Raw genomic sequence first — 23830 nt, 5'->3', positions numbered from 1 at the left:
GTTTTAAAATTTAAAAGAAGCAATGTTAAAAACGTTGACTTTGTTGTTAAATGCAGCTGCATCAGGTTTACATGAAGTACACATTTATATATTCACCCATTTACAAATTTATAAATTCAGAACATATGATTATTAAGATACTTGATGGTTTACCCAAGCTAAGGAGCCAGAGCTTTCCCGATAAGCAAGTTGCAGTAAATATAATTCAATCTGCCGTATTAACGTACTTTGTACTCCATACTCTACACGTATATGGAGACTGGGGGGACTGGGAAAAGCTGGGACGTGCCAAAAAAAGAAATTTCTCGTTTACTTTTTATATAGATAAAATATAAGTTGAGAAACAAGATTTATTATGACACATAATGTCTTAGTCATACATAAAGATTGAAATGAAATAACCAGTAAATAGCATCAAATATTTTGTTAAAAGAATGTGCTGACAGTATCTTTTTCTCACTTCATAGACTTTAAAACGAAAGGAGATCAGACAATATATGAATGACACTTCAATTAATCACGTGAGCCTCTTGTTACGATATGTTATGGCATTTGTTATACAGCTTGGTAACTTCGTACTACGTCCAGTGTTTACCACTCCATTGCGAAGACTTGTTGAGCAAGTCACTGCTGTTCGTTCATATTACTTTAAAAAATTTGTGATGTTAGATGGCAAAATTACAGGTCTGGAAAGAAGAATTGAGTGTCTCGAGGGTCGTGGTGGTAGCAATAGTTATAACACCCAGCTGTCACCAAAGGTTTCCTTGTTGCGTCCACCAATATCTTCTAGCCCAAAATTATAATATTAGCGGTATTTAATGATTTAATTAATAAACAATTGACGTATTATCGCTGAAAAATAGTCAATTGTTAGTAGCATTTCATATATATTAATGAAGGGAGAGCATAGTTCTTTTGTTTGGCAGCAATACGTTTTATTTTTAAAAATTGGATTTTATAGATATCCGGTAATTTGTTCAAGTACAAACAATGTATTTTAACCCTATAGACGCCGTTGTACCTCACAGGCAACAATCACCAAACGGGATGTGTAAGAACTTTTGAAAAGGCACGGCTCCCACAGGGTTAAACAATCATGTGGAACAAATACATATAATGAGATGCTTAACACTATTTATAAAGACATCATCCACTTCAAGCCACATATAAGCCACGAGGCGTCATGGAAAGTAGATGTTGTTCACATGAGGTGGAACAAGACTTTACAAATAGATGACAAGTATAAAGATTTGTGATTGTGCCAAGAAAAATAAAGTTGTTGCCTTCAACTCTCCTCGAAGACTAGTTACCGAAACACGTCTCAATTGATTACAGATGTACTTAAACGTGTTGATAAAAAATCAAGACCGCCAATATCTGAATGCTAATGAACAAGGACATACCGCACATATTTAAACATTTGAAAGCCACGATGTACAGATATATACTATCAGTATCACATCCTAAGTGTTGATAGCAGCAGCAAAAAGAAATTTGAAAGAGGAAAACCGTTATGACATACGATACACACGAAGCTACCTGTTTCAAAATCAAGTATGAAAATAGATCCTACGGCTGGAAACTACAAATGTAAGCGACTAAACTGACGATAAATGATAATTTGTTTTTGGATTTATCTCTATTGTTCTTGTGAAACTATCAATGCATAGAAGAGCAGTTTTCATAGATTAACGTGTAGACTTGCAATGAACGAGAGCCGTAATTGTTTTTTGCTCATTTTTCTACGATTCTCTACTATATTTTTAGTAGTAGAATTTCGGGGAAAACAAAACGCCCTTAAATTCTCTCCTAAACTTTACTTAGGAACATATGATTGAAGATTCAATGAGTATTTGGACAAGATTAAAGTCCAGTTTATAAATTCATTATCGTCTCATGAATCTTAACCTACAACATATTGCATCTTTGCTTTGCATAACGACTTTAAACGCCAAAAAAAATTGTAGATTCTAATGAATTTTTTGTTCAAATACATAGAAGGATTACTTATTGTCTTACTGAAAAGTGAAAAGCTCCTAAGGAGCCAATCACAAAAAAAAATTTTAGTCATGACGTAAATTAAGCAAATGTTAACAACATGAACTTAGTCATTTAAACTTTGTAGAAAGAAAGGTGAATTTTGTCTTTTTATTGACGGATTACTGAAGTATGAGTTGCATGGAATAATCAACTAGTCTTAAGTGTAGGACTCGTAATATGAAAGCTTTCAGTGTAAAATGCTTTGATAACGATGTAAAGCCTTTGATCGTTTGAAACTTAATACATCTTTCAAACTTAACCAACTAAAGCTATTTGTGCAATGTGAATGTTCTACCATTTGGATAGTCAAACAGAAAACATATAACAATTTTCTCATTCTCAATATATCTGATTAAGAATTTAAAAACGCAAAGTAACGTCATATGAAGAGTTCTTCATCACGAAATGTCGTACAGGTGTTTCATATTTTCTTATATAGTAGATCCCACATGGATGGAGTTGTGAAAGTCCCTTTACCACCTGTGTCATTCACTTCAATTACTCTTACTAGTTTGTCATTACTCATGTGTCATGGTGATTCATGGCCAAGAATGTTCATTTGTAGTTTGGATTTTTTGTGGATGTCAGTTGTTTTTTTATATAATGATGATGGGCCCCATTGTTATATGAGCCCACCCAAAGGTGGTCAGCTGACATTCATAGGAGTTCAAATCTGTACAAAGCATTCTTTGAGTGATGATATAACTGGGGTATTGAAGTGATCCCTTTTCCTTCACTTGAAGTTACCATAAGAGTGCATCGTAAATAGTAATCTATCGAAATGGTGATTCATAATACCAGTAGCCCCTCGATTGGTTACGTTGATAGCTATGTGAATGGAATGGTACAAACATATTGAATGGACATTGGCTAACGGCATTTGTACATGTGAGCATTAATATTGAAATGATTGGACCATAATCTACGAAGATGGAAAACAAGCGAGTGGAAAAACATGATCCATGTCTTGTGGTTTGTAAGTTGAGTAGATGAGCTTTAAAATTAACTTATAGCTATGAGTAACTGCATGAGATATTCAAAAAGGATCCCGATGGTCTATTTTTATAATTTGAACCATAATTATGAAAAACACCCATATTAGCTAAGAAAATGTCAATAAAAGATGTCAACTGCTGTGAGAAAATAGTAGCCTTTCACTCGTTACTTTTTATTAATTTTATTAAACGTTTATAAACAAAATTGCAATGCTGCAAGTAGGTTCATTGAATTTTTAAGATAAAAATGTTACGATATACACGTTAAGATATACACGTAAAAACTGCGCTGTGAAAAAAGTGAAAGAGACCTACTGAGACGCCTGGATCCGACGGAGCAAGACAATGCATGAAAATCAGGTATTAAAGTTTTGTTCTTTCAAAATATATAATTTCTGACTTTATTCATTCATTATGTTTACATTTATAATGTGTTTTTTTATAGAGTAGCTATGTCTGTAGGCGTAATAACTAGACATTGAATGAACGATCAAGTTGGACAGAAGCACGAAGAAACAAGCGTCCTTATTGAATGATCCCTACTTGCGACTTTCGTTATGCATACTATTAATCAGTACAACGCATTTTTAAATTCAACCGTTAAAAATTTCCGCAAAACTAAATTTTCACAATCGTCAAATTTTCGGATAAAACACACGAGGGAAAGCCAGCTATTAATGAAGATCTTAAGGAAGCAACATAGAAATTTTGATCGAATGAAATGTAGTAGACATCAAAAATAATTTGTATGCAAGTCACGACATCACTTTGGTCATTTCATTTTTTATTTTTTGCTGGTCGGTGAATGATCAGGTCGTACGTACTGAATGAATTTTTCATATGATTTATGTATGAGCTGCTATTAGTTTTTATTTTTTGTCTATTCATTAAAATTTTTGTTAACACTCTGCACTCTTTCATTTTTTGTTCTCTACTAAAATTTTCGTTTCTTTTCTTCAAGCACAAAATATTTGCGGTGTCAATAAATAGGGTAGTCAGCCCACTTTTTTGTCGCCGCTTTTTTTGTCGCCGCTTTTTTGTCACTTTGCAAATTTAAGATACGAACGACGAAGCTACAATCTGACTACGCTGCATGTTAAAGTAGATCATCGGGATCATTGAAAACAACAAAAATATGAAACATCGTAAAGCAACAAAAATTTTACTAAAATTTTTTTACCGGATCCACCGGTTTTCCCTCCCATTTCGTTTTGTTTTGCGAAAAAACCAGTGTCCACATTTGGGGCCAAGGAAGTCATTTATCATAACATTATTTATTGTAACTATCATGAATATTCACATTTATTTTTTATTTCTGGGCCTTTGGGTATATTTCCCAAAACACTGCGTTTAATAAGTATAATGGCATACATTTTGAAAAAAAATATGTACGCAAGTTTTCTGCTCAGTCAGATCTTCCAAGACAATTTTTTTAATCTACTGCATCAACCGACTCAGCAAGAAAATAAAGATGATTTAGAATACCTGATACAGTATGGAAGGGTGATTTTGCGTATTTAGTGTGATTTGCAGTTTAGTATTTACACCAAAATTAGTTTTCAGTAAATATTTTAATCATGTATTTCCAAACTAGTGTTAAATCATATATTTATTGTGCAACTGTGAAGATGTTAGCAAGTCACGTGACATGTATTTTCAGCCAGAGCCTTTGACCAGTGACTGTGAGTAGTGTGACAATCCCCAGCTTTTCATGAAGATCTCAAAATGTTTATCAAATGGAATGGAGACATATTCAAATAATAATAATAGTTATCCAAATTTTTGAATAATAATTATCCAAATTTTTTGCAAAAGTTTTGAATAATAGTTATCCAAATTTTTTGCATTTGGCCCCTGGTGAATTGTGAAATTGTTTGCTTAAAGATCATATTTAATTAAGAATTGATCATATGAAGCTCAGTTGATATTCATGTCAATGTTGGTTTGGGATCAATTAATCCTTTTATCTTAATCATCAATGATGAACTCCTGTGATGACGTTATAATCTCATGACGTCATTGACACGTTATGATTGCATGACTGGTAGAAAAGTAAAATTATTGTGAAAGACAAGCTGTTAGCAATTTAGTATTTACACCAAAAATAGTTTTCAGTGAAAATTTTGATGATGGCATTTCTAAATTTGTGTGAAATCTTATTTATGACGCAAATGTGACGATGTTAGCTAGTCACGTGACATGTATTATTAGCCAGAGACTTTGAACAGTGACTGTGGGGATTTTAGTAGAGGTAATAAACGTCATGTTTTTAAACTATAACAAACGTTTAATTTATGCACGTAACACGGTCAATTGAAAACGTGCAATGCACAAGATAGTTAGTAAATGTTTGTTTTAACGTCAGACGAAAAAATAAGAAGTATATTTCTTGCCATGAAATTTAAATACGCGCACTCCCAGTATATATACAGCTCAGTGTCATAAAGAAAGGTAAAAATCAACTACGATACCATAAAAGATCTACGTAAAAGATATCATTTAAAGAGGTATATTAATTACTCAATAAATTTCATAAAATAAATAATATATTTCAAGATATATATTGCCTAACTTTTTGTGTTGTATATGAAAATCTAAATAAATGAAAAAATATCCATTCCAACCAGACAAGATATAGAAATTCGTAATCATGGAAAAGATTATACATTATTTTATTCATACATGTGTTGAATTCCATTGGACAGAACACGATTTGCCAAACCCAAAACATTCAGAACCAGAACGACAACAACTCCCGTTAAAACAACAAATTCCATTCAACCAAGGACAACAACGGTAATTTTCAAAATCGAACTCAAAACTATGAACTGGACATCATTTTGTACCATCCGGACAAATTACACGATTAACATTCTAGAAGAAATTTAATTAATGATTTGAGTAGATTATTTAAGTCATTTTTGATATAATGACACTTCTTACATTTATAAATATTTCTATTTAGAACTAAGAATACTCAAAAAGAACATTTTTACTCTTATTGATATTTCAATAATTAAAAACTGTGTGTTCGATATTAAAGTCTTCGTTTTTTCCAAATGTGTTGAGCACATTACTTAAGTCGTTTTACAATTATAATGCGTGGCATATTTTACATTTAAAATAATATACTTTAAGATATTCTCAACTGTGATTGGTAGATTGCTGTGCGTTTTTTGGTAATTACCAATTTGCCATGTGAAAATGTATAATTGCACTGTAAAGCTTTGAAAGCATTCTTTAAAGAGAGGATTTAAAAAACTCTCTCGTATGCATGTTTATCAGAACTTGCTCTAGAAATTACACCATTGCCTTTACTAATGATTTCTATTTCAAACTGAAAAATATTTTAGCTGTCTATATTTTTCCTTCTATTAACATTGTGATAATTAAAACATGTATTTTTGACATTAAAATTTCTCTTTTCTTAAAATGTGTGTCCGAGAAGATGGTTTAAAGGTTGATTTCAACTTACAAGCTCAATATTAGTAACAAATATAACAATTTTCCTAATAACTAGTTACATAGGCGTACGGAGGCTTCAATCTCTGGTTAGAGGTGTGTTGTACTTACCAAAAATGTTACGCATTCAAGTACTATTTCATGTAGAAATTTATTGTCACATGACAATAGTCAATTAAATTTACAAATATTCAAGTTAGTAAAAATACATATTAATGTGTTGTAATTGCTAGTTGCAAGCACCAAAGACACAAGATTGAGAAAATCCAAGGAAACTGGGTTTGAACCCTGAGGCAATTTTACTCTCCTGAAAATCATCATTCACTGCATTTTGAGGACATTTTTTTGTAAAACAAGAAAATCAAATGAAAAAGCAGTGAAAATTATGGATAAATGTCTTTTTGTACCAAATGAAAATACAAAGCCAACGGCCCTCCAAATCTCTATAATTTCCCGGCCCAAAAACAATTATTTTTAGAGGGAGTGCCACATATCCTCCCTAGCAGTCCCACAATCCATAAACCTTTGAGCCCATATTATATTACACAGACTGGTTAACGTCCTTATTTAACATCTCTATTTCTGAATGACATGTTGTTTGTAGTAGAATATCAAATGTTTTCTGGGCTGGATCATGGAAAAGGCGTTGTGGGCGGTGGCCACGTGACGAGTGGTTTTGACGGCCCCGCGCAAAGTAAATATTTTTAATGGTACTATTGTCTTTGTCTGGCAAAAGTAAAGCAAAAACCATAATACGGAAGAAAGGATTTTCTTTTCTTTTATAAACTTTATATTACAGAGAACATTTGGAGTGCCTCCATTAGATGTCAACTGAGCATTTTATTACAAACTATGAATGGGATCAAATTTTATGGAAGTAAAACACATCGTAAGAAACGTTGGACTCATCAGTGTAAGAAAATCATTGTTGAAAAAAACAACTTTTGTATATAACGCTTTAGCGGAAACATTCTTAGTAAATATCACAACTTTTATTGTAGCTATTTTTGTTCTAAAACAAAAAAATTCTTCAACTTATAAGACTTTTGGGGATAAAGGATGTCAGTTAGAGAGTGTTAGGTTTTGTGATGTAGCCATCTACCTTCTTTAGTATATATTGACTTACACCAACAAATAGAGATATTACAGATAACTATTATGATCACACTTAATGTTCAACGTCAATGTCTGTTGTCTACGATCTATCGTACAATGGTTAAACTACTTCTATTTATACAAGATATTACGTATGGATATATTTGTTTCTTTACTAAATATGGTTAATTTATAATCAACGGAAAGCTATTAGGTACTATAAAATATATTGTGATTTTTGCACATAAGTATCTCTTAAAATAATCATTTAGTTAGTTACATTTGACTTAATTATTTACTCATTACAGGAAGAATATCAGAGCATATCTTATCAGGAAGAAGAGATAGTTTTTGAACCGTTTGGGGCTCACAAAAGCTTGATCCAAGCCCAAACGTTCGACTACTTTTCATTAAATTTCTTACGACTGGCTTATGATTATATGACAGAAAAAAACATGTAGCTAGTAAAATATAAAGGTTCAGCTCTCTGACGCTGATTATCAAAGCGCGTTTACTTTTTATTATAATTTGTGTTTGTGTTAGGAAACCTGATTTATTAAGTTATTGCAACAAAGCCAAAAAAGCAGAACATCAAATTTATAAATAATTTTTGTGATCGACTGAGAAAATTTCTCTTGCTCTATAGAATAATTTTAATTGCTTTCATGTGACTCACGATGGTTAGTTCATGGTTATGGACTTTGCCCCACTCCTTATTATCAAATGTTTATGTTTGATAAATATTAAGACGACCAACCTCTTTGTACGTCTTGTCCAATAATGATTTCGTCGATCTTTCCTTCATTTGCTTGTATCGCTCCATTCTGACCAAATCAATAAAAACCAGTAGAAACAACACAATGTAAGCTCCTTTCATGTATGGTTTTTATGATCAAATATATTTCTTTCTTTACATATTACATTTTGTAGCAATAATGTTGTAATTAGCTTTTCTTGTACTTCTTTTTTGTAACAAGTAAAAATGCAACAAAATAAAGTAGCAATAGTTCTGTCTTCTTCTTATATCGATCTACTTTGAAGCTGTAGTGACTTGTGCAATGAAGTGTTCATTGTGAGATCGTATTTAAAAAAGAACTGATCACATGAAAATCAAACGATATTCATGTGAATGTTGGTTTGAGATCAATTAATATTTTTATGTTGTTGTATCTTAGTCATCCATGACGATTTCTTGTGATGACGTTATAATCTCATGATATTGTATGATTGAATGACTGGAAGAATGTCATATAGTAAAGTAAAAATTACTCTTGTCCTTTTCTGTAGCTAATGCGATAATACCTGCAAATTTAGGAGTTTGGAAGTGTAAGAAAAACCTTAGCTAAAGACATTAGTTAAAAGTCTAATCATTACTAACATATATTACTGAAAGTACTTAACAAAAAACGGAAAATGCCAAATGAGAAATTAATTTAACCTAGTGCAGAGAAGCCTAACCTCATCAAAGGAGCCTTTGTTAAAAGATATTATATCTTTTCTTACATGAAGTACGCCAACTCAATGTTTTCTGTTTCTAATTGTTATTTGCATTTTTATTTGAGGGAGAAACTTTTCCTTCTTGTTTCAATGTAATAAACCATATTTAATCATTTCTACTTTGCTTGAAGTTTTTTCTTATGCCAAAGAAGACAAGTACCTCCAAAGTTTGAACGCTTCTACCAAGGTTTTTTTATAAACAACTAATATTTGAAATACCATCGATCAATTTTCTATAAAAGCGATTGTGTTAAGTAGCGTAGTCAGTTCTCTAGTTTAGTCACGCTATGAAAATTTCGGAACTTTATGATCATTTATTTCTTTAGAAACCTTTTGTTTTCATTGAGAGTCTTTCACTGATCATCAGAAAGTTTAATAAAATCAATTGTGTTTTTTTAATGTACACCGTGAATGTTTAACGACATCAAAACTCAATGTTCTAAAGCTATTCATCCGACATCACTATTTACTTAATAAAAACTTAAACTGTGTTTGCATTAGCCTGTACAAACGTGCGTATCTGAGCTACATCAATTATATCAATCAAAGATAATTTGAAAATGAATCATGAATACATGTTAGAGAAAAATTTTAAACTTTTTTGTTGAAGTTGTCTGTTTCGCATTACTATTATTTACAAAAGGACTAAAAGATGTTTTTTGTGTTTGTACTGGCTTATGCAAACCTTGAGATTTTTGTGAGAACTCTCTAGCTGGTGCAAACTGTCAACTTTCGGTGTAAAGCTTGCACTGACATTGTCTCCAGTTCTACCAAATATCTCTTCAATTTGCTTAACCCTGTACAAAAATTAAGCATCTTTTATTTCCAAATCCCATCCTATATTCAGTCTTCACAATCCTCTCGTTTGAGTTTTCTTCGTGGGTGTGCAAGAGGTCAGTTGTGACCTTTCCTTTACTAATTATCAATCGACCAAACAATTAAATTTATTATTTTATCTTCCTGTCATCCATTAATATCAATTGATATTAGCCATTAATTTCCATTCGTGTCCTTTATTGCAGACGCACAGACGGTCGTTGATATATATTTAAATTACGACTGTGAATTGGCTTTGTCGAATATCTTTCAAAGATTGATCAATGATTTGTCTAAAGTTGCCCAAGGACGTCAAGCTATTGAATTAGGAGCGACACCAGTAAGTTGATGAATATGTTTCATAATGTTTACTTCTCTACATTCTCTTGTTCATATCTATGCCACTCGAAAAGGACTGGAACGTAGTCTATTGTTATGAAATGGACTGGGACATACTCTATCAACATGAAAAAACTGGAGCATAGTCTATCAACATGAAAAAACTGGAGCATAGTCTATCAACATGAAAAAACTGGAGCATAGTCTATCAACATGAAACGGACTAGAACATGTCTCTAATATTTTGTACTGACAATGTTGATTATAATACATGTTTTTATCACGTGTTTATATGAATAGTATCATTGCCATCTTATTTTTATATGATTTTTCCAGGTTCAAGAACGCAGTATTCGTATCAAAGGTCTGGAATGTCTCGTTTCTATTCTTAAATGTATGGTAGAATGGAGCAGGGATCTTTACTTTAAACCTGATTCTCAGGTGGACGATAATTTTGGTGAGTTTTAACATCTTTATGAAACTGAAGAAACTCGCATGTAGAGAATATAAACTTAACATTGTTATACATTTTGATAAGTTATCGCTTTATGATCCATTGTACCCCTCTTTTGATATCGGCTACACTGACGATTTTGTCTCCATCAAGATACCATCTTTCTATACTTTGTATCCCCTATTTATCGAAGGTACTCCATTATTTTCTTATACACACGTTAATGTTCTTAATCGTAACTAGTTGTTCGACAATTGTAGTTAACCTCTCAGGATGTAAGTTATCCCTCAGTTATCTTTTTTACCCTTGCTGGTCTCGCGGTGGATCAAGGCTATATCTTAATGTTTATAGTTACTCATTATTGACCCATGCTACCCTCAATGTTCTAATCTATCTCTCAATAATCTATACTATCTTCCTGATGATCTAGGCTGTCTGTTAATGATCTATGCTTACCTCTTAATGATCCACGCGATCCCTTATTGATCTCCAAACCATCATAGTTATTCCTCGATACTTCTGTTTAATCTCTTCCATATAAATTTCCTGACAGATCTGGTTGATGGTGTACCAACAATTTCTCGAAAAGGAAGCACCGAGGAGAATGAAAACGTGGGGAACCCGGTGATTTACAATCTCAAAAAACGGGGGGTAGTCAGTCGTCTCTCAATAGTACAAAAGCCATCGATAATGCTGAAGAATTTGAGAGTCTTAAACAGAAGAAGGAGACGAAAGAAAAGGGAATTCAATTGTAAGTTTGGTCAACAATTTTGCTTATCTTCTTTACTTTTATTCAATTTTACGATTTAAGCGCGGGCCACACTATCGTCGAAATGCAACGAATTTCGTGACGAGTCGCTCGTCAACGAGCCGTCGTGACGAGTACATGTGCCACATTGTAACGATTTTCCGTAAAAGCAATGACGATTATCAGCGCAAAAAGAAACTTCTATTATTGAAGAGAAAAATTCTACTGCTTCTAATTTCTGAAAAACGACGTACGACGTACATACAAAAGAAGGTTCTGGGTACATCCCATAAATAAAAGGCGAGAAGAAAAGGGCTTGTATGACACGTTGTTGCAAGAGCTTCGTCAAGCTCTATTGGTCGCAACTTTCAGTTCCCGAGCAACATCCTTCCAATTATTTTTCTTTATATTGCGTGTATCTTTATAGTCAGGATGAAATTTGTCCCACAAACATCGCCTCTCTCTCACCAGCCAATTAATATTTCTTGCCAATCCGCCATTTTGCCACAGCACAGTGAAAGTAAACATTAGTCATGTGATTTTTTTGTCCAATCAGAGTAGATATGCAACAATTACTCGTCACTCGTTAACCATTTCGGTGTGCATGCTGAACGGCGACGAATTCGTCCATATCGTCATATTTTCTCGTTGACGAGCGACTCGTCACGAAATTCGTTGCATTTCGACGATAGTGTGGCCCGCGCTTTACTTTAAGATTTAACAAGAATCCATCAAAAGGTATAAAATTCCTTCAATCTGAAGGTCTCCTTGGTGAGACAGCAACGGAAGTTGCTCAGTTCTTACACACTGATGATACACTAGAAAAGGTGATGATCATTTTGGTCCATCTATATCCCTTGCAATCCTTACGTTTATGATACAGTAGACAAGAAGATGATCATTGTAGTCCATCTATATCCCTTGCAATCGTTTTGTTTATGATACACTAGACAAGGTGAGGATCATTTTAATCCATCTATATCCCTTGCAATCCTTATGTTTCATTTCGCATGATGTTGTCTTCTTTCACTCAAGTTTTCATTTTTTCACACTTGCACGCTATCTTTGAGGAATTTGTAGAAACATTAAATGTTGCTTTGGATTTTGACCCAGTGTGGTGTATTATTGTTTTAGACTATGATTGGTGAGTTGATTCGTGATCCAGGACAGTAAGTATGTTTTTTCACATCTCCCTCGCGTGACAATCACGTGAAAATCACTTTAAGACGTTTGATTCTCATCTTAAGTATTTATTTCAACATAAATTGAGTCAAGAAAAGTTGATTATGTTAATTTGCCATGAAGCCCATGGATGGTTTGCTCATGATACATGAAATAGTAAATCAGAAAATTTAATCGTAAAATCAAGAATGTTTAAAATATGTTTAAGGTTGCATTAAACTCCATGTAAAAGGACAAAACCTGTTTGAAACTAAGCATTATCTTCAAATCTCTTGGTTATTTTTGTTCATAAAAAGCAAAACAATTTTTAAATGTTCAAAATTTCTCTATCCAGTGAATAATATTGACAGAATTCAATAAGATTTGGTACTGTTCACAATAAGCAAACAATAGAAGACTGAGCTCTATTATTCGTCATGTCCTCAACTGTGCCTCATATCCTCAACTGTTCCTCGTGTCTTCCTATACTTCTTGGATATGAACGGGAGATAATGTACGCCTATATAGATGAGTTGGATTTCACTGGTACCAATCTTGTGCAAGCTCTGCGATTGTTCTTACATAACTTCCGGCTTCCCGGTGAAGCGCAAAAGATCGATCGACTCATGGAGAAGTTTGCGAGTAGGTTCTATGAAACGAACCCAAAGTAAGGACATGATTTGTGTCTTGTTATCTGTTGTTTTGCATCTCGCATTGCATGCTGGTTCGTGAAACTTACGAATTGACTTTTGTCTATGAACCATGTGTTAATTTTTTTTTTCATTTAACATCAACAATAATTTAGGACAGGTTTTTGACGATTTTTGTTTTTTTTTATGTATTTTGTCATCGAACTTTTATTATTCGAGTTTTGAGGACTGCAATCTGCTGTTAGATAGATGTAAAGTGAGTTGTTTGAACTGGGAGTATTGTTACATGTTTGTAGATGGAGATCGTCCAGGTTTGTAAAGTCCTGAGAAGGACTGTTGTTGTTGATGTTGACTGACGTTTCAACAACCTTACTCATGTACAAACATGTCTAGATATAGCTAGGTTAGACTGTCTATGATAAACTTTTATTTTATATTTATCATTTATATTTTAGTGACGATGTGTTTACTAAGACAGACGCTGCCTACGTTCTGGCTTATTCTATCATCATGTTGACTACTGATCTACATAGTTCACAGGTTACACAGACTTACTTCATTTGCAATGGTTTTTTATAAAAGTGACTTTATTTCCAAGATCACGTGACTCTATTGTGGTCACGCGAGATTTTCGTGGCGTTGATATGGAGCCTTCATTGGAATCACGTGAAAATTTAGCCTTTAGATGCGACATCGTAATCACGTGAAATTTTCTTTCAGGTTAAACGAAAGATAACGAAAGAGCAGTACATTCAAATGAATCGTGGTATAAATGACATTAAAGATCTTCCATCTGAATATCTTGAAGCAATTTATGATGATATTGCACAGAATGAAATCAAGATGAAACATACACCAAAAGTGAACAGTAGATACGATGCTACATGTATGTATTGGAACATTAATACGAGAATCAAGGCTTAACTGAAAAAATTGTACAGATGCTAGGTAAAGGTCTTGGCTGCGAAGTGTAGAGTCCTAGTCCTGTAATGAAGGTGAAGACCTTGAGATGGAGGTGTTGGTCTTGAGATGGGTGTAGGAATGGGCCTTAAAATTGATATTGTGATGTTCGTTGTTGGTCTTAAGAGAGCTCCATTGCATTTTCATGAAAGTAAAGAGATTTTTTATTGTGCTTCCACTTTACAGATTTACAAAGTGAGAAACATCGTCGTATGTTGTATTCTATGAAAATGGAGCAAATGGCGGAAAACGCGAAAACACAAATGGAAGACGTGAGTTATATTCAGACGGATTTTGTCTCTGCGACACAGATTGGTCACGTGAAGACAATGCTCAAGGTACGGGGGGTGGAGTCTGGAGGATGTGTAAGGATTGATTAACGAAGCGTTAATTGTGATGTCAACTTATACGGACAGTGCCAAGTACGGGGGACGTAGATTTCAAAATATGATGACATTCATCTTAATCTTGTTAAAGAAAAGACTTAGATTTTATGTAATGAATGTTTGCGATGACGAAGAGTAAATCTGTTTGATAATCTAATATTTTAGCTGACCAATGAATGATTTGACTGGATTTTCTATTGAGATAATCCACTACTTAAGCTAAATCTGCTTCTTACAACCGGCCTCAGTCCCCATTGTTGACCATTTTGTTTTGTGTGTTTAAGGTTGCATGGAGTCCGTTTCTTGCCGCGTTCAGCGTCAATCTACAAGACAACGACAATCCTTCTGTTGCTTCATTTTGTCTTGATAGAATCCGCTGTGCAATACGAATATCTTGCATATTCACTATGCCTGTAAGTTGATAAACACACAACATTCTGTTCATTTTTATATATTTGGGTATGAAATAACGACATTAATGTCTCTGCATACCTTTTCATCCCCTGGTGACCCATTCCCGGACATAAATATATATTCAAAAATATGTTGAATGTTAAATTGTTGAAATTTATGAATATATTTACGTAGTTACATACACGTCGTGTTCTTTGCGTGTTATATGTTCAAGGTTTAGATGATATTTATATGTATACAAAAAAAACAGATGCTTGTTTACCTTTGAATTAATTGTCTGTTTGTGTATATATATGGATACATCAGGATGCATGTGAATGTGAAATAATCTTTTCTTAAAAGTTTTTCAATGATTACAGTTACATAGTTTCTACCCCCACCTAAATTTAGGGGGAGTCTTGGAATTTTCAAAAATGCCTTCTAGGGGTGGGTCGAAAAAATTTTGAATTTCTAGGGGTGGGTTATAAACTAAGGGTGGGTATGTCTATGTAGGTGGGTTCCGAGATTTTCCCTATTAGAAAAATTAAAAAATAGATGAAATGCATCTATGATAAAAAAACTTAATAACTTCAAAGTTCAACATCACTCAATTTTTGCCCCCATGTTATTGCATCATCTATCTTCATATTACCCTATAGGGGACCAAAAATATCTCCTTAATTTGACACCATGTTATTGCATCAGCCATTGATTGCATCATCCATTGGCGAGTTTGGTGAACTTGCTTGATTGACAATATTAGTGAATACATAGACTTTATCAGTGTTGTATATAGTATGCATAGAGAGACCATAAATAAGTCTAAAATCAGCTTTCCCGTAGAAAAAAACGAATTTTTTTCCGGCTCGTATGTAGGGGTGGGTAAGGAAATTTCGGACCCAAATGTTGGGGTGGGTTACCAATTTGGGGTGGGTATGTCTATGTAGGGGTGGGTTCCAACCCCTCTAGAAACTATGAGTTAGTTATAATGATGTTAGAGAATATGAATAGAGATTCTTTACCATTAAGTTCATTTTTCGATACTCCTAATAACTCTTTTCACATTGTAGTTGGAAAGAGATGCTTTCGTACAAGCGCTATCCAGGTTCACTTTACTTACTGCGACCAGTGGCACGCATATTCATGAAATGAAAACGAAGAACATCGAGACGATCAAGACACTTCTTACCATCGCTCAAACGGATGGTAATTACATCGGGAAATCTTGGCTCGAGGTAGAGAGAATCATCTTGCTATATATTATGGTTTGTGTCTACGACTGAAAATATGATTGATTGTTTTTTTCATCAAAGGAAAAAGTCTAGGTCTTGTCTGTAGTGGTAACTTCACGATATTGCTACAGGCTTTAACTTTCATTTTTCCAAGTGCTTTGTTGACCGTATTTCATACCCTTCATCAGAGAATCGTATCACAAATTTACATCAGTAATGATTATTTATAAGAAAATGAACCAGGAATATTTTTCTCAAGAAAGACGTTTATGTTCGTCTTGTTGGACATTCGTTTTCGTTGCTCAAATGCTTGTTCCGCTCGGCGCATCTTTTTGACTTTCCCTAAAGTCATTGTTTTCATTCTAGATACTGAAATGCATTTTCCAACTTGAATTGGCTCAACTTATCGGTACTGGTGTGAAAACGCGATACCTTCACACGGCGTCCAGCGGTAATACTAATTCACCCACAGCATTCATCGCAAACAACAAGACATCTTATGATATAACCTCAGGTTGCTTCTAACATTGTTGTGACGCTCATAGAAAAATGTCAAATACTAACGTTGGGTGCTTTTCTTTACTTGTATTTCTATGAAGGTTGGATGCCTGTTGCCGCTGACTCGAAAAAAGCGGCTGGCTCACAGTAAGCCATTGGGGAGACCGCTGCACAAAGTAATGTCGTTGCAGTTGACAGGTAACGTTTACTTTAATGATAGCTATGTGGATTGTGTTTTGTGACCTATCTCCCACCCCAGGGGCGAAGCTAGAACGTTAATGTAGTTGGAGGGGTGAATATTCATATATATGGTCATATATTCCGCTGTGACCAACTAATTTCTTTTCAAATTAAAATAGCTTTTAAACCAAATCATTCAATGAAAAATAAATACATGAATATTCACCCCTTCCATTCAGCGTCCTGGCTTCACCTCTGCCCCCCCCGTCCCAGGAATCTTTAAGTTGTCTTTAAGCTAGAGTGGGGCTTGTAACAGCAAGAAATGTCGATGGATGATTCGCTATGTAGACATGTTCATTGTCCATGTTAGCAGAGTCCTGAGAAGGACTGTTATTGTTGTTGTTGACTAACGTTTTGACATCCTTAGCGGTAGTCATCTTCAGGCTCAAGTGAACCAGAGAACCTTGAACATAAACATAAAAATAAAATTTTGAAGAACTCGTGCACTGTCCATACGTTATGTTCTCTCAGCAGAATATCTTCATCTCAACTTCTTCATTGTGTTTTATTACGTTTAGAGTTTTCACGGGATCAGTGAAACTGGATGGTGATGCTATCGGTAGGTTTGCATGTATACATTAAACTGCATCTTACATAAGATTTTTATATATCAAACTTGACCATAATTCACTGACCATTCTTTATCCCAAGTACCCAAATCTCCAATACCCGAAATCCCAAGTGCCCAAATTTCTAGTACCCAAATTCCCTGCTCCTAAATACCAAATCCCAAGTATCCAAATCCCAAGTATCCCAAATCCCCAGTATGCAAATCCCCAGTTCTCAAATCCCAAGTATCGTTATCTCCTGTATCCAAATCTCAAAATGTTTTCGTTTTTCTCCTAAGTCGATTTCGTGGAAGGTTTACGTCAAGTCTCGGAAGTTGAGCTTTCCAATCCTACAATGATACGTATGTTTAGTCTGCAGAAGATCGTAAAGATTGCTTATTACAGTATGGGTCGTATTCGGCTGCAATTTTCACGAATATGGGCTGTGTTGGGAGGTCATTTTAACAAGGTTAGCGATTATTGACGACTAAGATTGTATCTTGATATTATGGTTAATAACATCACGTTGTTATTATGTACTCAGGTATAGTAACAAGATAATCATTGTCTTCAATGTTCTATGAACTAAACTATCAGATCAATTGTGAACTATGATGATATTTTGAAACACAGTTCTAGTCTCTTTCATATCTCAAGTATAAAAACCAGATAATCAACTCCTTCATCTTCAATGTTCTACCAACTATGGTACTTCTCCATCTTAGATAATTTATGTGCCATTTTAGTGTGGTTGTAATCCTAATGAAGAAGTTGCGTTCTTCTGTGTCGAACCTTTGCGAAAGTTATCCATGAAATTCTTGGAAAAGAGGGAATTGCCAAATTTCTGATTTCAAAGGATTTTCTCCGACCCTTTGAATGCATAGTGAAGAAAAACAGGTAAGTTTATGCAGGAGTCAATTCTCTCAGAAAATGTAAAGTTTCATGCAGCTTGAAAATCTTTCTCTCAATAAAACAAAATGTGTGGAAGACTTTGCAGATTCTTTTCGAAGTTAAAATTTAACGAAGAATGTTACAAACGACGTCTTTCAATCAATCGCTCTGTTTTGTCTGTTATAATTCGAAGGATTTGATTAAAGTTCTTTCTGTTTATGAACTTGGCAACAAGGACTGCAATTTTCAGTCTACGATTTGCTTGAATCAACAACTGGACTTTTCACATTTTAGTTCTTCCACAATTCGTGATATGGTCGTACGATGTGTCACACAAATGGTGCATTCGCAAGCCGCGAACATCAAATCTGGTTGGAAAAATGTTTTCTCCGTTTTTCATTTGGCTGCGTCCGATCATGATGAAGGAATCGTGGAACTGGCTTTTCAAACAACAGGTTTGTAGTTTAAGGAAGGAGCTTTTTCTTCTAATCTTACCGCCGACCTGTCTGTTGTGCTCTTGGGTAAGGTTCTTGTATCGAAGCAAATTTTAAAATAAAAATGGTTGAATATGTTTGAAGAAATGATGGTGAATCCGTTTCCAATCTTGGACTATTTAGACATCTGTAAAATATTATTAAATTAAATTCAAATTGAATTTGAATATCGTTTAAGTAAATGTGTTTCTCGGATGTGACAGAGAGCTTCGTTTATTTTTCAACAAGAATTTTATGTGTTCGTTCTTTTCCATGGTAATTCAGCCATATTTATATAAGTTTTCGAGGTAAACTTTTATTTACCATAAAGTCGATGGATTTTCGCCTCATGATGCATGAATGAAAATTAAACGAGAGTTAATGGAGAAATGAAATAAATGTATGAAACATTTTTTAGTTGATGCAAATTACTAGTTAAAAGGCAGAATTTTTTAAACTTTTCTAGCCCTGTTTTTCTACTGTTTCAACAGCACTTGTAAATCAAAGCTTTGACAGATTCATTTATCCCACAAGATTATCAGTGTATAAATATCACATTCCCCATTTTCTCTTTTAGCCACGATTTTTGAGAAATATTTCTCCGCGACCATCGACTCTTTCCAAGATGCCGTCAAGTGTCTCTCGGAATTCGCATGCAACGCAAGTTTCCCGGACAAGAGTATGGAAGCAATAAGACTGATACGAAAATGCGCCAAATTTGTTTCCGAAAATCCTGTGGTACGACGATTGCAAATCTACTTTCTTTTAACCTTTGAAATGATTTAAAATTTTGCAAAATCGCATCAAAGCTAACCACTTTGGATCAAATCAAATACAAATCATCTATTTCAATCGCTTTTTCGTGTAGCATTTTCCAATGGTGTCTGTTTTCTTTTCTTTTATAAACAGATGTTTAAAGACTACGGAGTAGAGAATGCTGGGATATCAGAGCAGGACAGAATCTGGGTGAAAGGCTGGTTTCCAGTCCTCTTTGAGCTTTCGTGTATCATCAACCGATGTAAACTAGAAGTCAGAACAAGGTATGGTGGAAATATTGAGTTGTATGTACTGTATAGATTAGTATGTATTGTATAATTTGAATGTGAGCTATTTTCCATCCATCAACTAGAGGCCTAACCGTGATGTTTGAAATTATGAAAACATACGGGAACACGTTTCTCCAACATTGGTGGCGTGATGTGTTTAAAGTCGTGTTTCGAATTTTCGACAACATGAAACTACCAGACAGACAGATAGATTGGCAGGAGGTTAGAAAACTGTAATTATTGTGCTCTTATTATATAGCAAGCGTCACTTCCGGCTAAATGGCGCGTTTGATGGCTCAGAAACATTTTGCCGGTCCATTATTCTCCCGTAATCGACCACGGTTCAAAACGCGTAGTTTATAATATGTCGTTATTTTGGTCTTATTGTCTATGATTGCCATAAACACACATTATATCGCAAAAAGTCAACTTACATACACGACTATCCAGTTCCACATGGAATAATATTTATTTCATGTGTTCACGTCTATCCACATTCATTCCTCATTCACTCATTCATTTCAATTGTGTATCCACTTCATTGAACTAAAATACATGGAACGCTACCTGTAATAGAAAACCGTAGTAATTTTTTGAAGCCAAATTTTACACCCAGACACGCGGGTGTAGTTCAATCAATTTTCACTCCGCGAGAGAATCTCGAAACACTACACACGCGTGTCTGGGTGTAAGTTATGGCTTCAATTATTCGCTTCATGTAGCGTTCCATGTATTTTAGTTCAATGATCCCCTCATATCCTCCTCTATTTCTTATTCACTTCTATCCACTTTCATTCTAGAGTCACTTCATTCTGTATATCTACTCGTATTCACTTCCTTCTCTATCCATTCTTATCCTCTTGCATTCCCTATTCACACACCGATTTCATTTTGTGTAAACGATTTGTACCAGTATGGAAGGTTTGAAACACTCGTTTGTGAAAGTTACCCACCTGTAAAGAATGCTTTTGCCTTTAAATCAGGAGGGAATAATGTTAAACAGCGGGAAGGTCGTTTCCTTTACATAGAACAAAGTCCGTGTATAAGGTGTTGTATTTCCTCGTTATAAAATGAGACATCAGCTGAGGATGTTTTGAAATTTGTGATGTTTCTTTATAGAAATCAGAATAGATGACAACAACTTGTAATCACGCTCTATATGCTATCATCGATGTTTTTACTCAGTATTTTGATATTCTTGCTGAAATTCTTCTTGATGATATGTATGGCCAACCAGAGTGGTGTGTCAAACAAGGTAAGCTTGAGATTACGCAACGCGTTTGTGCTTAACCTATGCCTTGGTGATTGGTTCGTTGTGTCAGAATTTGTGATTGGTTTAAAGTATGAGAGTGTGTGATTGGTTTGAAGTATGAGAGTGTGTGATTGGTTTGAAGTATGAGAGTTTGTGATTGGTTTGAAGTGTGAGAGTTTGTGATTGTTTTGAAGTGTGAGAGTTTGTGATTGTTTTGGTTTGAGGTATATTAGTATACAAGAAGTATCAGAGTTTCTTACAGGTTCGACTGTAAATGCTTTGTAACACCATGTCCTGCTTTGCTCGTTCATTCAATACATGTCTTTAGATAACGAGCAGTTAGTGAGGTCAGTTACCAATTGTTTGGAAAATCTCGTCATATCCAATGGCAACACGTTCTCCGAAGACGTCTGGGAAAAGACATTTCAATGTGTAAAAACTATATTTGAATCAACCGTACCTCACGAACTATTGAAATGGAGACCCGCTGACCAACAAGTAATGAGTCTACCCACACCTGATGTCACTCCTGCGTCATCACCACTCAAGGTAAGTTACACTTTAGGCCTGATTATGTGGAGGGGAGTTAGCCCGGACAGCGAGCTAGCCAGATGGTTTCAAGGGATTGAAAATAGCCAAAACTTCAAGGTTAAAAATTACAACTCTTTGCGAAGCGCCACACGTCATTCCGGTTGTAATTCTCGAATTATGGCAAATTGGTTGTTTTAATTTTAAATGTTTTGCGTAGTTATTAAATCAGAATATTGTGAAATTGCTTGAGAAGATTTATCTGATGATAAGTATTAAATCGTTTCCATTTGACAAAATCATTTAACGCTTGGTTGAATCCCGGCTACCCGGATCATGTAATCCGCCCCTTAGTATTTTTTATGAAGTTCTAAAGCCCGACACTCTAAAATTGTAGACAAGCTTTCATAACTATTCTGTTTGTTTTATGTATTTATTACACTTAAAATTGACGTATATTCTAGATAATGTCACCTGTCGACCTGGAGGATGATATCGTGCCCAAATATCAGGAAGGTAAATAAGAAGTTTGTGAATTCCTTTAAAGGAAATTTTTGCTTCAATTGTCTCCATAATTATAAGATTGGAAATATTTCATGGTAAGCTAAAGCTCGCATATTAAAAAAGCTCATTTGAACCAAAAGCTCTTATGAAGCAAAAGTTCGCATTTTGCAATATAGCTCGTGTGAATCTTTAACTCGTTTGGACCAACAGCTTGCATTCTTTTGAGTAAATAGTGAAAAATTTTCCGTATTATTTTTTAGACGAGGACGAACAAGATGGTCAGCAATCATCAAAAGGTTTGAAGGAAACGGAGAAGGAAATGCCTCAAGAAACAGTTGAAGAAACCAAAGAACAAGACAGCATTAGTTTACATAGTACGCCTAGTTTACGATTTGTACCTGTCAAAGAACACGAACCAGGTAACTATGTGTTAGAAATCAATTGAGATTAATAATTTGTTTTGTCACAGCCTTCTGCCATTTACGTGTTTAATTTACTTTGGTTTATTGGAAAGGCGTAGCAAAACGTATAAACAGCGACGTCATGTAACATTTCCTGAAACTGCTTGTGTTCTAAAAATTTACATTTTTTGCAATTTTTGAAACAATAATGTTGTTAATTGTTACTAATAGAACTAATAATGTTACTAATTAGTAATTATTACTACTTCTCCTGTTAACAATTATTTCTCATGTAAAATAGCACTAACTTAAGAAACTCATTTTTGTTTTATTTTTTGGCATTTGTTGCTTATTTTATTTTATTTTATTTTAGAAGACCTCATATAAGATAAATTAGCCCTTTGTCCGGCATATTCAAATGTTCGATTTTTACCGACAAATGAAAAAATCGTCTAACCGTGAATACGGAAATGTTCAACCAACACCCGAGTGACATTTTTAAATTTTTTCATGTATGTACTTTAGCGTCGTAAAATCATCTCATTATTTTAGTTGTGCAGACGGAGAGGATGCTGTTCAATTCATTGATCATTAAGTGTGTCGTTCAATTGGAACTTATCCAAATGATCGACAATGTCTTCTTTTTCCCAAGCACCAGCAAGCGAGAAGATGAAGATACTATGGCTTAATTACAGGTCAGTTGTAATTACGGTCATTGTAGGTAATACTGATATAAATTGCTTTGTTGTAATGTTATACCAGAGTTCCCCTTGGTGGCATAACAAAGTTCTTAGCTGAGGCACAGAATATGTAATATACAGAAAAGACATTTGGCATCTTTAGTTGTTAGGAATAAATTTAATCAATGAAAAAGTTTGTCAAACAAAATGTGCCAGGATTATTACCATTGCACTTGACTGTATACAAATAAGTTGTTTTTGTTTGATGTGTCAGGACACTTGGAGTCTTTAGTTGTAAGAAATAGATTTAATCTCGGAAACATTGTCATTGCGTTGTCTCTAAGCCATAACAATTGGATAGCACAAAATAAAGTTGCTACAGAACAGTTTTTGTTAGTTTCCTCCTAAATTCCTCCCAGAATAAGCTAGAGGATCCTGCTTCAAAAAATTTGTCATTATTGCTATCCTTATCTATCTACAGTAATTAGTCATATCCAATCCTCCAAGTTCCCATGTGTCTTTTAACCAAAAACATTTATCC

The 23830-nt window shown here is 34.3% G+C and overlaps 1 protein-coding gene, 1 long non-coding RNA gene and 2 pseudogenes across 2 annotated transcripts in view; 3 read left to right on the top strand and 1 right to left on the bottom strand.

The window, feature by feature from the left end:
- Positions 1–5416: 5416 nt before the first annotated feature.
- LOC124450979 lies at positions 5417–8547 on the bottom strand. The gene is made up of 2 exons (XR_006950294.1): positions 8350–8547; positions 5417–5909 (listed from the first exon to the last, which is right to left on the bottom strand). It is a non-coding gene; the product is annotated as an uncharacterized LOC124450979 (long non-coding RNA).
- Positions 8548–9134: 587 nt separating this feature from the next.
- LOC124451166 overlaps positions 9135–23830 on the top strand; it is a 194047-nt pseudogene continuing 179351 nt past the window's right edge.
- On the top strand, positions 13045–20003 carry LOC124451174 (annotated as a pseudogene).
- The window catches only part of LOC124450960 (brefeldin A-inhibited guanine nucleotide-exchange protein 1-like), a 93031-nt gene continuing 90599 nt past the window's right edge, over positions 21399–23830 (top strand). Inside the window, exons 1-4 of the mRNA XM_047001618.1 lie at positions 21399–21725; positions 22169–22220; positions 22469–22627; positions 23162–23330. Coding sequence (XP_046857574.1) covers positions 21495–21725; positions 22169–22220; positions 22469–22627; positions 23162–23298 — 579 coding nt within the window. The 5' untranslated portion in view covers positions 21399–21494 and the 3' untranslated portion in view covers positions 23299–23330. The remainder of the gene's footprint in view (positions 21726–22168; positions 22221–22468; positions 22628–23161; positions 23331–23830) is intronic.

The sequence above is a fragment of the Xenia sp. Carnegie-2017 genome, unplaced genomic scaffold, assembly GCF_021976095.1.
Source record: "Xenia sp. Carnegie-2017 unplaced genomic scaffold, XeniaSp_v1 HiC_scaffold_24, whole genome shotgun sequence".
In the NCBI taxonomy this organism is placed as follows: Eukaryota; Metazoa; Cnidaria; class Anthozoa; order Malacalcyonacea; family Xeniidae; genus Xenia; species Xenia sp. Carnegie-2017.
This window is presented reverse-complemented; position numbering and strand designations above follow the sequence as displayed.